At 37.0% G+C, this 16629-nt stretch overlaps 1 protein-coding gene across 19 annotated transcripts in view; it reads right to left on the bottom strand.

Moving 5' to 3' along the window:
- VPS13B (vacuolar protein sorting 13 homolog B) overlaps positions 1-16629 on the bottom strand; it is a 916166-nt gene that overhangs the window by 628444 nt on the left and 271093 nt on the right. For all 19 annotated transcript variants that reach the window (XR_008509424.2, XM_054519206.2, XM_054519208.2 and 16 more), the window contains 2 exons: positions 6431-6565; positions 5509-5682 (listed from right to left, as the gene is read on the bottom strand). Coding sequence is in view for 18 of the 19 variants with exons in the window: in XM_054519206.2 (XP_054375181.2) it covers positions 5509-5682; positions 6431-6565 (309 nt within the window). In the remaining variant the exon portion in view is untranslated. The remainder of the gene's footprint in view (positions 1-5508; positions 5683-6430; positions 6566-16629) is intronic.

Below are 16629 nucleotides of genomic sequence, written 5' to 3'. Positions count from 1 at the left end.
CAGACCAGGAAATGGAAGGTATAGTCCAGTGAATAAATAATCTAATAGTAATTAGAACTGTCTTACAGAGGAAGATATTGGTAGATATTTTCTCTAGTGGTAGATATATGCAGAAGGAAAAGGAAGAGGAGGAAGAAACAGAAATAGAGAAAAGAAAAGGAGGCTAACATGTATCAAGAACTGATTATTTATCTGTCAAATTTATACCCTTGAACATCTGTCGTAAATGTTCATTCATTTATTCATTCATTCAACAAATGATTTCTCATGCATTCTCTGTGCATTCATCAATGATAGGCCCTGGAGATAAAATGGTAAGCAACCAGTGATTAATTCTGCCCGCATGGAACTTACTGTCATGTGGTAAAGACATATATAAATATACACCATCTTAACAGCTATGAAAGAATGTAAGAGAGGTACTTAATTAAATTGAGTGGCTTGGGAGGGAGTAGGGAAAAGGCAGAGTCACAGAAGGCTTCCTTGGAGAAACAGTAGTTGAGCTGAGATCTTGAGACTGAGCGGGAAATAAACAGATATGAAAAGGGTAAGGATGGTTGTGAGAATCCTAGACAGAAAAAAACAGTATATGTAAATACATAACCACCACAGAGAAAATCAAAAAAAGGCCAGCAGAGCCAGAGCAAAGAGAGCAGGAGACATGTAAACAGAACTCCTAACACTGGCTTAGAAATTGAAATGATGGGCCAGGCGCGATGGCTCACACCTGTAATCCCAGCACTTTGGGAGGCAGAGGCAGGTGGATCACAAGGTCAGGAGATCGAGACCTTCCTAGCTAACACAGTGAAACCCTGTCTCTACTAAAAATACAAAAAATTAGCCGGGCATGGTAACAGGCGCCTGTAGTCCCAGCTACTTGGGAGGCTGAGGCAGGAGAATGGCATGAACCCAGGAGGCGGAGGTTGCAGTGAGCCAAGATCGCGCCACTGCACTCCAACCTGGGTGACAGTACGAGACTCTATATCAAAAGAAAAAATAGAAATTGAAATGATGGCCTAAATTCTTTTGATTCTAAGCTGATAGAATTCATAGTCATTTTATATTCCTAAACAGCAGACACTCCAAAATTTATTTACACATTAATACCATGATAAACAAAGACTCAGAACTCTTTAGCAAGCAGAACCTGCTATGAATCATAGGCAAAATATAGCATAAGAAGAGCCAAAGTCTACATTAAAAAGACAAGGGAGTCTGGGCACAGTGGCTCATGCCTGTAATCTCAGCACTTTGGGAGGCCAAGGCGGTTGGATTACGTGAGGCCAGGAGTTCAAGAGCAGCCTGGCCAGCATGGTGAAACCCCATCTCTACTAAAATTACAAAAATTAGCCAGGCATGGTGGTGTGCCTCTGTAAGGCATGAGAATCATTTGAACCCAGGAAGCAGAGGTTGCAGTGAGCTGAGATCATGCCCACTGCACTCCAGCCTGGGCAAGGTTCTGTCTAAAAAATAATAATAATAAAAAACAAGGGAAGAAAATATTTAGAACTTCATTTTTATTTTTATTTATTTTTGAGACAGGGTTGCGTTCTGTCACCCAGGCTATAGTGCAGTAAGCGATCTTGGCTCACTGCAACCTCTGCCTCCCAGGCTCAAGTGATCCTTCCACCTCAGCCCTCCCAAAGTGCTGGGATTACAGGGATGAGCCACTGCACCTGGCAGAACCTATTTTTAAATGTTTTACATATGTCAGTTACAGTCACCAAGTGCTTCTACCTACGAAGGAACCAGAGAAGCATCTATTTCTCTATGTGACCTGTTGTATCTATACAAACCTAAGAAGTGTGTCATTAAATGGTTCCCCTGAAAAATAACCATAAATACAGAATGTGTGCTGGCATATTGTATTCTAATAAGAGCCTTCAGCTCCTTTGCTGTTAATCAGAGTTAGTCAAGTGTAGAATGTAATCAAGGAAGGAAGAGGGAAAAGTGTAAAGGGAATTGCTGAGACTTCAAAGACAAAGCAATGCTGTAAGATGACAGTGCGGCTCTTTTGACAGTGCTTAATATAAAGTAAAAAAGGAGATCCGTTATGTTAGGAACTTTTAAGACTGAAGGATACAGTGTTTAGTGAGGTGGATTCTAAGGTTAAAAGAGAAAATGATAAACAGCCCAACACCCAACATGATGGGAAAATGTTGTACAGTTAGAAGTTTCAAGTTCTAGTTCAAAGACTGACTTGCTAGGCAATTGGACAAGTCATTGAACTTCTAGGCATCTATTTCCTCCTCTGCAAGACATAAATAATATTTTCTCTGCCTAAAACAGTTTTGATTTGTAAGCAAATAAAATAATTTACACAAATGTGACATTTTAATTGTAAAGTACTGTTTTTATAGTGAGTTTTACTAATACCATTAATATTTCTGTCATAATTCCAAATCCCCATTAATAAAGCTGTCCATTCCCTCACATTCTCAAATCACAGTCAAAAGGCTGCCTAAGTAATTAGCTCCTCTCAAAACTCACTTCCTAATTGACTTTTACGTAACATCTGCAACATTTGCTGGTCCCCAGTTTAACCACCCATCCCCCTCAATTTGAGAGTATATGGACAAGGGCAGCTGTCTTCCACATGTCATGCCATGACCCCAAAAAAAAGCCAGTTAGTATGATCATCATTCAAATTCTATAAGCCCATGGGAAAAGTTCATTAACAACCTCACCTGGACATCTATCTGTTTGTGAAAACACAAGCAGAGACCACTCATGCTTCCCTTTAACTGTTCACCTAAAAGATTTAACCACCTAACATCTTTTTCTTCCCTTAAGCCTCCGGAAAGATTCCTGTCTCTATTCTATTAGATGCTTCAACTTCAAAAACCAAAGAAAAGTAAATGTAATCATCAGTTACTTGCTTATTCATTCAATAAGTATTTATTGTTAGCTTATGTGCCAGGTATTGGTCTAGACGCTGAGAATACAGTAGTGGCCAAAAAGAGACAAAACGTCCTGCCCAAATGAAGCATAAAATTCTAATAGCAGGGGAAACAATCAACAATATAAATCAGTAACATATATAGTATGGTAGATTCTGATAAGTACTAAGGAAAACTAAAGAAGTGTAGAGAAATAAGTAAGAAGTGTCAATATGTGTGTAGGAGACAGAGAGAGAAATTTAGATACAGTGGTCAGGAAAGTAGTTGCTAAAAGTATAATATTTTTGTAAAGTCTTGAAGGACTGTTAAGGAATTATTAATTTTTTCATTTAAGATTTACTTATGATTTGTCTATAACATCAGTCATACTCACATATATACATATACACCCAAATTAAATCTTGTTACAAGAACATAAGATTAATTCAAATTATTTTAAAACTGGCATAAAAATAGTACTTATGAGCTCTCTAAACCATATCATAAATACCTAAGCCATGAATGTGGGTGGCAGTTCTAAGGTGGATGAAAAATTTAAATTTAAAAATACCCTAAACAAACTATGTGAATGTAGTTTTAAGTTAAAATATATTACATTTTAGGTTCAAAACATACCCAAAGGAATATTTTCAAAGCATTAAATACATGATCACATTAAAATTTTACACACAAATCCATAAACATGCCACTATCCATAACACTAATGTTGCAGATTAGGTGAATTTCCTTAACAGCAAGAAAAAATTAAAACTTTATAAATATTATAGGTGCCACAGATAATTTTTCTTATACCACTTTACTTTTAGAGCCATATAAAAAGTTAAAAACAAAAATAAAATTTTGTGACCCTAGAAATGCATTTAAATTATAAAAGATAATATATTGTTGAAGAACAGATTATTTAAATATGCTCGACTTATTAATTTATTTTCATTGTATATATGGTAAAACAAATATTAGGAGTTCCTGTCCAACTCAAGAATAAGTGGCAAGATTCTAGAAAGATTAATCTCTTCTTAGGTATCAAAATTGTAACTGAATGGTCTGGTCATTTTAGTATCATCTTAAGTTTATTATTTGTAAACAAAAATTACTATATGGGTAATTCTATAAAGAAGTTTACTAAACAATATATTTAAGGAACATGATTAAATAGGCATTAACAAAGCCATGATATTTATCCACCAATTCCTTCTTCCTATAACCATGTTAGACAAACCACATAGGCCAAATCTGGCCCACTTCCTGCTTTTATAAATAAAGCTTTATTGAAACACAGTCACGTCCATTCATTTAAGTCTTATCTGTAGCTATTTTTGTGCTACAACAGCAGAAATAGTTGAGACAGAGATTGTATGGGCCATAAACCCTAAAATATTAGCTGTCAGGCCCTTTAATAAAGTATTTACCAATCCCTGTCTTAAAAGATTGGTAAAATCTTTTCTCTATAGGGACAACCCTACTTTGGATCTGGGAGTCATCCTCTGATCATTCATTCTTTATGGTTCCATACCCATTCTTACCAGGCTGAAATCTTATTTTTGAGGTGTGCTGTCCTTAGAAGCATGCTGACAGACAGCATCCTTAGACTCACCTTTCCAATACTAATTTCCAGTTTTCAATGTGGATGCCACTCAACTGCAAATATTACCATAATATACTCATCTTTCAAATGTTTTGTGTCCCTGTATATATTCACTTGCGCACTGCTTTATTCAATATTCACCTCTACATAGTCTCTGCTCAGTTAGTTGCAAATCTTTTCATAGTTTCTACTTGAACATACTATGCAGAACATACTTTCTATAAGCTACAGTACTTGCTGAATAATGTTAATGAAGCTCTACTCCAAAGCAGCTATTTGAAACTACTCACTGGCCAGTTACTTCTAGAGAGAAAATGTGGACCACCTATCTTTTAAAACAAATGTCTATATTACTATCATGTTGCTAGCCTCATTGACTGAACACCCTGACTTTGCTAACCACATACTGGCTAAGTGAATTCATGGCTGATAGTGATCTCTACCTATCATACATTTTTCTTTTCTCAGTCTTCATTGATCCTTCTGCTACTTTCTCTCAACATGAGAGGTATAGCTCTGCTATTACAGTGCTGAATAAAATGAGATCGATTCTATTTAAAGTGCTACCAGAAAAAAATAAAACTCTAAGAAATGAGATAATGACCTCTGAGATTTTTTTCTCAGTTCTACCGTCAAATCTTTTCATTCCTAAAAAATTGCAGAAGGTAAAAACACCAATTTACACACAACAAACTGTGGGTTACAAAGTGCTACTATCCCAAGAAAATATGCATTATAATGATATGCTATATTTTAAAACTCAGTTGTTCCTTATATATACGAATCTGAAGTTAACCACTATACACACAGCTAAATTCTCTCATATAAATAAAATCATTATTATTTATAAACACATTTCAATTAAGAAAAGTGATACAAAAATTCTTCATTTGAATTTTGAAAAAGCACAACTGCAGAGTAAGCCAATTGACAAAAATAGCTAAAAAAAAATAAATAACAATTTTAAAAGCTTTTCTGGAAAAAAAATGCAAAACAAGGGAATAATGATAGGTTTGTACTTACCAGAATTGTGGCAGTAGTTAATATATTGTGGAACTTGGATTGTGAAGGCCATCAAATCTGGAGCTAAGAGAGACTCTGGCTTTCTACTCTCATTGAGCCACTTGGTGCTATGAAGGTCTTTAGTGTCGGAAGGACCCTGAAGCAAGGGAATCAACTTCTCTTTTCCACTATCAACTGAAAAGAAATATTTATAAAACAATAATAAAAATAAAACATGAGTCGCTTGAGAATGTTTGATTTTAAAATATACTAACACCATAATATAACATTTCAACTTTATTTGATAATATTAGCTATATATTTAATTATACTGAGTCTCATAAAATGTAAAGCATTTTTAACTCTTAAGTTTTCATATTTGCTAATGAATGCAGAACATGTCCAGAAAAGTTTATAAAAGGAAACAACTAAACACACAGTCTTCTAAAAATTAAATGAAATCTGGACCTTTATAAACTTACCTTAAAATTAGTTTGCACTGAAAAAAATCACAAATAGTTTAAAAAATATATTATGAAATAAAATATTGGTAGGAAGGTAAAGTCATTTACAACCAAAATTTAAAAACAACTGGGTCTCCTATTTAATTATATTACAATAACAACTTTTTAATTTAATTTTAAGTGTCATATTATATACATATATATACATCTCCTATTCCCCCAAAAAGTATAATAAATATTCCTTTAATTCTTCTCCCTCATAACCATTCATAAAACTAAGTATTTTTCCCTAAATAAAAATTTGTTAAAGTCAAGAAGTATCATCCTGGCACAATTAGAAAAATTTCTAAGTAAAAATTTAAAACGTCTGATTCATAGGAACAATGAGTAAATTCTTGTTTCAGTAACACTCCTTGTAAAATGCAAGGCCAATTCTCCTATACAGGCAATAAAGTTTTACACGGTCCAGCTGCACATACCTGGGCCTTTGGCACAAATTTTTATTGATCCCATGGTCCCAGAGGCACATTTGACCAATGATGTGCTGCAGTACTTCAATTCAACATTCTGGATTGAGCCCTCAAGAGTTGGCAGGGGATTCTTAGATTTCACACCTAATAAAAGAAAACTGCAAATGTACTAGCCGATTGAATTTAAATAATTTTTATACTCCTTCACCAAGGCATTTAAACTTAATTATACTTTAACTGTCTACCTCAGATGTTCTTACAGTATTTGTGTTAGGTTTCATAGTTTAGTGTTTCAGAGGTGAAAGGATGCAAATTTAAAATAAATGGGCTGAACTCTCATAACTATACTTACGCATTCAATTCTTGATTAGTCAAGCTCAAGAAATAAAAGTAAATGCACAAATACTTTTTAAAAAAACAAGAAATAGTTTTAAAAATCATATTTGGCTTTAGAAAACAGTAAGATTTTTCTTTTTGCAACAAATTTAACTTATAAAGTCAAGTTTAATTTAGGCGAAGACTTTCTTTTTTATTTTTTATTTTTTTTGAGACATAGTCTCGCTCTGTCACCCAGGCTGGAGTGCAGTGGTGCAATCTCAGCTCACTGCAACCTCGGCCTCCCGTGTTCAAGCAATTCTCCTGCCTCAGCCTCCCTAGTAGTTGGGATTACGGGCGCATTCCACCAGCCTGGCTAATTTTTGTATTTTTAGTAAAGACAGGGTTTCAGCATGTTGGCCAGGCTGGTCTTGAACTCCTGACCTCGGGTGATCCACCCAACTCGGCCTTCCAAAGTGCTAGGATTACAGGCGTGCACCACCATACCCGGCCTAGGTGGAGACATTTAAACATAAAACTACCCAAGTAAGGCTGGGTGCGGTGACTCACGCCTGTAAGCCCAGCACTTTGGGAGGCCGAGGCAAGCGGATCACGAGGTCAAGAGATCGAGATCATCCTGGTCAACATGGTGAAACCCCGTCTCTACTAAAAAAAAAAAATACAAAAATTAGCTGGGCATGGTGGCGTGTGCCTGTAGTCCGAGCTGCTCAGGAGGCTGAGGCAGGAAAATCACCTGAACCCGGGAGGCAGAGGTTGCAGAGAGTAGAGATCGCGCCACTGCACTCCAGCCTAGCGACAGAGAGAGACTCCATCTCAAAAAAAAAAAAAAAAAAAAAAAAAAACTACCTGAGTAAACAAATTCTCTGAAATAGTTTGGTCAGGTGAAATGAGGAAACAAACAAAATACAGGTTGAGGATCCCTTATCCAAAATACTTGGGAGCAGAAGTGTCCTGAATTTTGGATTTTGCTGAATTTTGGAATATTTGTATTATATACTTACCAGTAAAGCATCCCCACTCTGAAAATCAAAAATCAAAAGTGCTCCAACGAACATTTCCTTTGAGAGTCATATTGGCTCTCAAAAAGTTTCAGATTTTAGAACATTTCAGACTTTGAATTTTCAGAGTAGGGGGTCACTCAACCTGTAACTCAAATAGTTCCTGTGTTAAAATACTATAGCTTATAAATAAAATTCACATGCTCTGTATAGATAAAAAGGGCGCAAATAAATTTTTATAAATTAACCAAAAAGTAGATATTAACATCTTTATTATGTACTACTTGCTAAAGGATATAAAAGCACAGAAGGTAATAATTCCCATAAATAAATGGCTGGAAAACTTAATCAAAAGGGAGAACCTCATTTTGATCCTTAAGGGTAGGTGAGAATTATACAGGCAAAGAAAACTTAAGAATATTATACTGACAGTATGGACCACCACCACTAAAATGGTGATGATAGTGATGATGATGATGATGATAATGACAATTAACTCTAATCAATTAACATTTACTGAGGACTTAAGTATGTGTTATGTACATTATGTCATTCAGTCCTTACAACACGCCTATATTATAGATATTATTATTATCTTTACTTTACAGATGAGGATACAATAGATTAGGGAAGGTAACTAATTTTTGCCCAGAGGACAACAGTTACTATGTGAAAAGATCTAGGGTGTTTAACACAATCTCATCCCATCACAGAAGACTTTATCACTCATTTTGCCAACTATTCATGAAAACCCACCAACGTAATTTCGCTTCTTTTTCCCTTTCCACACTTTGGTTAAATAATCCCATCCTTTGTTTTTGAAGCTTCTTTAACTATGTATGAATAATTAAGAAGATCATACACTTTCTATGATAGTTGTATTAAACATTATTCTAAAATCCTTGAATTTAAACTTTAGGGTATTCAAGAAGACTCATAATCTCTCAAAGAAATTATGATTCAGTCGTCCTGAGCTATGGCCCAGAATTCTGCTATTTAACAAGTACATTAAATGATTTGCAAATGGTTAGAGAATGTTATCCTGAGAAATACCTTGTCCCAAATCAACCCTTATGATATTGTTTAGCTTTGTGTCCCCACCCAAACCACATGTTGAATTATAATCCCAAGGTTTTAAGGGAAGAAACAGGTGGGAAGTGACTGGATTATGGGAGCAGTTTCTCTCATGCTGTTCTCATGATAGTGAGGGAGTTCTCACAAGATCTAACGGTTTTTAAAGCATGGCACTTCCTCGTTCGTTGGCAATTCTCTCTCCTGCCACCATGTGAAGAAGGTACTTGCTTCCCCTTCTCATTCTGCCATAATTGTAAGTTTCCTGAGCCCTCCCTAGCCATGTGGAACTGGGAGTCAAATAAACGTCTTTCCTTTTTAAATTACCCAGTCTCAGGCAGTTCTTTACAGCAGTATGAGAATGGACTAATACACGGAGCTATTAATTTGCTAATTTGTATTTTGTCTTTATATAATTGTGTACTGATTGGTTGCTATTTTCCAATATTTGCCACCTGAACTGTGTCCATTTGAAGTGGTATCCACTATCCTCTGAGAAGGAGTTCTAAACCTATGGTCTAGAGCACACTTTAAGGAGTTCATTACACCTATGAAATGGTATCTAAAATGCTGTATATTTATGCATTTTAAAGCATTTTTTTAACAGATTCTCAAAATTCATGTCTCAGGAATTTTAATATCTCAGAAAATTAAATGATGCCAAAAATGCTAATACAATCATCATCATAGTAGTAGTAGTAGCAGCAGCAGCAGCAGCAGCAGTAAAAGCAGCAGCAGTAGTATCAATAATAGTAATCATAGCACTTAACATTCACTGAGCACTTACTGAGTGCCATGCATGATGTCTAGTTTATTTCATTTATTCGGCACACACAAAATAATCCTTAGGAGCTATTACTATTTTCATTCTATATATATATATATATATTTTAAAAAGCATTGGAGAAATAAGGATTTTGCAAAGGCCCAAGTCAGAAAGTGGCAAAGCCTGGATCTCATTTTTCTTTATAACAAAGGATGCTGAGCTACTCTATTTAACATCTGCTATAGGGAGCTATAATCAATGGATAACTTACCCTGTTCTAATCACTATGTTAGATGATGAGAGAGAAACAGAACTTAATAATACCCTTCCCTCCCCTGGCTCTCAAGCCTTAAGGGTCAAGCTCTCATTCAATACCAATTTTTCAAAAGAAATACAGGAAACCTATATAGTAGTCAGCACACGAGAGCTACTAAAAGATTCTCTAAAGAGTCGTTGACGGTGTTCAGAACCAAAAAGCTGAATTAGTTTCTGGTATATACAAGAGCAAAAGAATATGGATAGACCAAATGAGTTTCTTTAGAATTATTTTATAACATGGCTTCTTTTACAGTTTCCAAAACTTAATACTCTACCTTGAATCATAAATAGTTAGTATTTCTTAATATCTCATACATGTTATATATAAGACTCCTATCATAAGTTATCTGAAACATCTTCTGATAACAATCTTGGCCAGGTGCAGTGGCTCATGTCTGTAATCCCAACACTTTGGGAGGCCAAGGCAGGAGGATCACTTGAGGTCAGGAGTTCGAGACCAGCCTGGCCAATGTGGAGAAATCACATCTGTACTAAAAATATAAAAATTAGCCAAGCATGGTGGCAAGCACCTGTAATTCCAGATAATCAGGAGGCTGAGGCACAAGAATTGCCTGAGCCTGGGAGGCAGAGGTTGCAGTGAACCGAGATCGCACCACTGCACTCCAGTCTGGGCAACGAGCAAGACTCTGCCACAAAAAAAAAAAAAAAAAAAAAAAGAATCTTATATACCTATATAAAGCACTTTGATTTAGGCAACTACAATCAAGAATACAGTTTGACACTTTTAACTTTACATTTCTCAAGTATTTTTAAATTTGGTTTAACAACTAAAAGAAGATAATGTCATAATTTCTCCTTAAAAAAAGTTTTCTATAAAGTAATTTGTTTTTAGTGCTAAAAGCTCAGATTTTTATAAGGAAGAGATTTTTATATAAAAGTTATATTCATCTCTTGATAGACATTGATATCAAATAGAGAAAAGTAGCTAGTAAAAATAATCGTAGTTTCTTTCCACTCTACCATCAAACTGAAATTATAAAATGCCCCAAATGTGAGCAACAGAAAGGCAGAAGGGAGTACAGTCTTGACATTATACAACTCAGGGCACCACTCACAGGAATACTTCTCTCAGAAATTGTGAAAAGAAATTTACTATTAGGGAAGCAATGTGGTGAAACAAAAAGAGCAAATAAGTAAAATGTGGCTTCAGATATAGGCAGCATTCCTTACCTTGTAATACAGTGGCTTAAGGCTAGTCACTATTTATTATTGTTACTTAAGGAGGCCAAAATAACTGTAGTTATTGTTCCAGGTACTTAACTCTGAGAACTTGGCTAAACTTTATACAGAACTTAATTTAGAAAGAGAGTACAATGCTTTTGTAGGATGTAAAGAAAGCTGACATGAGTCAAAAGGACAATCACAAAGATAGTGAAAATACCCACATTTGAAAAAATGCTTTACAAAGTATTCACCTATTCCTTTACTCAAATCCTGTTGTCATAGTCCACTAGAGGAAGGAAAGAGGTATCCCTAAGGTACTGCAATTGACATATAAGTTATACTGCACTGTCAATATAATAATCTAAAAATAATTACCAATTTTTATAATAAAATTAAATATAGAATAATGCACTGCTATTTTCCTTCTCTGTACTAGTCCATTCTCATGCTGCTATAAAGAAATACTTGAGACTGGGTAATTTATAAATGAAAGAGGTTTAATTGACTCACAGTTCCATGTGGCTGGGAAGGCTCGGGAAACTTACAATCATGGTGGAAGGGAAGCAAACATGTCCTTCTTCACAAGGTGGCAGGAGATAGAAGTGCCAAGCAAAGGGGGAAAAGCCCCTTATAACACCATCAGATCTCCTAAGAACTCACTCACTATCACAAGAACAGCATGAGGAGGGTAACCACCTCCATGATCCAACTACCTCCCACTGGGTCCCTCCCACAACCCATGAGGATTATGGGAACTACAATTCAAGATGAGATTTGGGTGGAGTCACAGCCAAACCATATCCCTCTACCCTGGCCCCTCCCAAATCCCATGTCCTCATGCTTCAAAACACTCATGCCCTTCCAAAACTCCCCCAAAGTCTTAACTCATTTCAGCATTAACTCAAAACTCCAAGTCCAAAGTCTCATCTAAGACAAAGCAAGTTCCTTCTGCCTACGAGCCTGTAACTTCCTAGATACAATGGGCGTACAAGCACTGGGTAAATACATCCATTCCAAATGGGAGAAATTGGCCAAAACAAAGGAGTTACAGCCCATGCAAGTCTAAAATCCAATAGGGCAGTCATTAAATCTTAAAGTTCCAAAATGATCTCCTTTTACTCCATGTCTCACATCCAGATCACGCCGTTGCAAGAGGTGGGCTCCCACAGCCTTGGGCAGCTCCGTCCCTATGGCTTTGCAGGTTACAACTCCCACTCTTGGCTGCTTTCACAGGCTGGCATTGATTGTCTGCAGCTTCTCTGGCCGCATGGTGCAAGATGTCAGTGGATCTACAATTCTGGGGTCTGGAGGACAGTGGCCCTCTTCTCACAGCCCACTAGGCAGTGCCCCAGTAGGGACTCTGTGTGGGGGCTCTGGCCTCACATTTCCCTTCCACGCTGCCCTAACAGAGGTTCTCCATGAGGGCTCTGCCCCTGTAGCAGACTTCTGAGTCGACATCCAGACATCCTCTGAAATCTAAGCAGAGGTTCCCAAACCTCAATTTTTGTCTTCTGTGTACTCTCAGGACCAATATCACGTGGAACCTCCCAAAGCTGGGGGCTTACACCCTCTGAAGCAACATCCTGAGCTCTACCTTGACCCCTTTTGCCCATGACTAGAATGGTGGGGACAGAGTACTAAGGCTGCACACAGCAAGGGAGCTGGACTCTGCACCCAGCCCACAAAACCATTTTTCCCTCCTAGACCTCCCGGCCTGTGATGGGAAGGACTCTCATGAAGGTCTCTGACATGCCCTGGAGACATTTTCCCCATTGTCTTGGTGATTAACATTCTGCTCCTCATTACTTATGCAAATTTTTGCAGCCAGCTTGACTTTCTCCCCAGAAAATGGGTTTTTCTTTCTTCTTTTTTTTTTTTTTTTTTTTTTTTTTTTTTTTTTTTTTTTTTTTTTTACAGAGTCTCACTCTATCACCAGGCTGGAGTGCAGTGGCATGATCTCGGCTCACTGCAACCTCAGAGCCCCTGGTTCAAGCAATTCTCCTGCCTCAGCCTCCCAAGTAGCTGGGATTATAGGCATGTGCTACCATGCCCCACTAATTTTTGTATTTTTAGTAGAGAAGGGTTTCTTCATGTTGGCCAGGATGGTCTCGATCTCCTGACCTTTTGATCTTCCCACCTCCACCTCCCAAAGTGGTGGGATTACAGGCGTGAGCCACCGTGTCCAGCCGGGTTTTTCTTTTCTATCACATAATCAGGCTGCAAATTTTCCAAACTTTTTGCTCTGCTTCCTCTTGAATGCTTTGCCACTTAGAAATTTCTTCTGCCAGATACCCCAAATCATCTCTCTCAAGTTCCAAGTTCCACAGATCTCTAGGGCAGGAGCAAAAAGCCACCAGTCTCTTTACTAAAGCACAGCAAGAGTTAACTTTTCTCCAGTTCCCAACAAGTTCCTCACCTCCATCCGAGACCACCTCAACCTAGACTTCATTGTCCATATCACTGTCAGCATTTTAGTCAAAGCCATTCAACAAGTCTCTAGGAAGTTCCAAACTTTCCCAGATCTTCCTGTCTTGTGAGCCTTCCAAATCTCTAGGAAGATCCAAACTTTCCCACGTTTTCCTGTCTTCTTCTGAGTCCTCTAAACTGTTCCAACCTCTGTCTGTTACCCAGTTCCAAAGTAGCTTCCAAATTTTCAGGTATCCTTATAGCAGCACCCCACCCTACTGGTATCAATTTACTGTATGAGTCCATTCTCATGCTGCTCTGAAGAAATACACAAGACTGGGTAATTTATAAAGAAAAGAGGTTTGATTGACTCACAGTTCTACATAGCTGGGAAGGCCATCACAGAAGGGGGAACAAACTAATCCTCTTCACAATGCAGCAGGAGGGAGAAGAGCTAAGGAAAGGGGGAAAAGCTGCTTATAAAACTATCAGATCTCCTGAGAACTCACTCACTATCACAAGAACAGCATGAAGGTAACCACCTCCATGATTCAATTACCTACCACCATGTTCCTCTAGAACTCACTGTCACAAGAACAGCATGAGGGTAACCACCCCCATGATTCAATTACCTCCCACCAGGTATCTCCCATGACATGTAGGAATTATGGGAACTATAAATCAAGATGAGATTTGTGCAGGGACACAGCCAAATCATATCATCCTCCTAGTACTTTTCTGAAAAATATCAACTCCTAACACATAATCTTAGTCCTGTGGTGCACCATTAGACCTAATTCTTTTTCTTTTTTTTTAAGAGACAGAGTCTCACTCTGTTGCCCAAGCTAGAGTGCAGTAGTGCAATCATAGTTCACTGTAATCTCGAGCTCCTGGGCTCAAGTGATCCTCCCATCTCAGCCTCCTGGGTAGCTGGGACTACAAGCATGTACTCTATCACACCTGTTTTTTTGTAGAGACAGGGTCTCACTATGGTGCCCAGGCTAACCCTAATTCTTTTTCCACCAACCTTCTTGCCCGCTATAATTCTTTAAGACTCACTGAGACCTTTCCCTCAGTGTCAACTTTCTAGTGTTCAGTAGTCAGCTTATGATCACTTCTGTCATTATGATGTACATTTTAAACGATGAACTAATGAGAATGATCTATATATCTCTGTGGAAGTAAAAGATTAAGGAGTCAAACCATAGGATTACTTCTGTCCCACCACTGAAGTCCACCAAAAGACTATTAAGAAATTATTTTAAGGTGCTAAACTAACAAAGAAACGAAAATAAAAAGACAAGAGCCAAATAGGCTGCTCTCAAACAAGCAAGAGCTATCATCTAAATTTTGAAAGATGGATATCTGATGAACAAGTAGCAATGAGTAGCCTTAGTAGAGCAGAGAAAAGTGCCTGTGGGTAATTAAACTAATAAGCAAACTGATCCTGCAATAAGCCCCAGAAATATAAGTATTAAAAGAGGCCAGGAAGCTCTGAAGGCAGGGATGCAGATGAGGCTAAAAAGATGAGGCGTGACTAAAATTTTATCTAGTGACCACAGATCGTTTTTCTTAATCCATGTAGGATCCTCTCCTTTAATCCACGCAGCCCAGTAACTACCTGACACTTACCTGGCAGAAGACTAGAGGGTTTACTTTGGAGAGGTTAAACCAGGAGGACTCTCAATTAAGGAATATGAAATACAACCATATGCTAAAAGGGGGGAATTATCTTAGAATCTGTATGGCATACACATACTGGATAATGAGATCTACCCTTCCTTTACTAAGTACCAGGCTTAGAAACCTCAAGAAGGAAATGGATGGCTTTCTCTCTGTAAAAACAAGCAAGCTCAAGAAAAAGGAACCATGATACTGATAATCGATTATCCTCAAACCAAAAATGAATTGTGTCCAACTTCCCTACAATCAACAAGTTCCAACCTCACACAGAGGTTTCAGTTATTTTGTACTTTGTTCTGCAATATGAAGGATTGTTAAATATTAGATGGAAATCACAAATGTGACAGGCAGATATTATTTTAAAACATAAAAAAGGAACATTGGGTAAACAGACAAAGCCAGGAGCAGAAGAAAACTTCAAATAGCAATAATAATAATGATTTCTATCCTCAAAGAGAGTACAGAAGATACTGCAATAAGAAATGAACATTTATTTAAAATATTCAAACAACAAAACCAAGCACTTAGAAATTAAAAACATGATGCTAATTCTCTTTAAATTGATAAATAGACTGGAAAATAAAGTTGAGAAAATCTCCCATAAATTAAAACCAAAAAATCCAAAGAGAATGAAAATGGAAGAAAAATGAAAAGATCAACATAAGCAATCCAATATCTAAAAACCAAAAGGTCTAGAAGGAACTATTAAAAGAAAATGGGGAAAATAATCAAAAACATAGTTCAAGAGTATTTCCCAAACTGTAGAAAAGGAGTTCCAAATTAAAAGTGTTTACTATGTATCCAGTATTAAAAATGAAAAAAACACACACATAAACTCATACCACCTGAACATCAAGGCTAAAGAGACGCTCCTAAAAACTTCTGATATAAGACAGACAGACACATATAAAAACAAAAACAGGTGACAAACAAAGGTTAAACAATTAGAATAGCATCAAACTTCTCAACAGAAATGCCAAAAGCAAGAAGACAATAATGTGATGCTTTCAGATTTCTGTAGGAAAATCACTCCCACCCTAAAAATCTATATACAGTCCAATCAATTACATATAAAGACAAAATAAAGATTCATTCAGACATGTCAGACCTGAAAAAAGTTTACTTCCTACAGTAGGAAGATAACTAGAGGATTTTGCGCCAACTAAAAAAGAGGGTAAATCAAGAAAGAGTAACATGTGTGGTCTAAGAAACAGGGGATCCAACCAGAGAAAAGGAAATCCCAGGACAATGATAAAAGGAAATTTCAAGACATCTCTATAGTAGGCCTAGGGAACAAATAGAAAAACAGGAGGAAAGAGCATTAAAAAAAAATGACTCCAAAAATTAAAAGTAATTATCTCACACACCTGAAGGAATTGAGAGAAGATATGTTTATGTCAGAGTTTGGGGGAATTAATTAAAAATAAGTATATAGAACACTAATC

The sequence above is a fragment of the Pongo abelii genome, chromosome 7 (genome assembly GCF_028885655.2).
Source record: "Pongo abelii isolate AG06213 chromosome 7, NHGRI_mPonAbe1-v2.0_pri, whole genome shotgun sequence".
Classification (NCBI taxonomy): domain Eukaryota; kingdom Metazoa; phylum Chordata; class Mammalia; order Primates; family Hominidae; genus Pongo; species Pongo abelii.
Note: the sequence above shows the minus strand (reverse complement) of the source record. Positions and strands in the feature narration are given on the sequence as shown.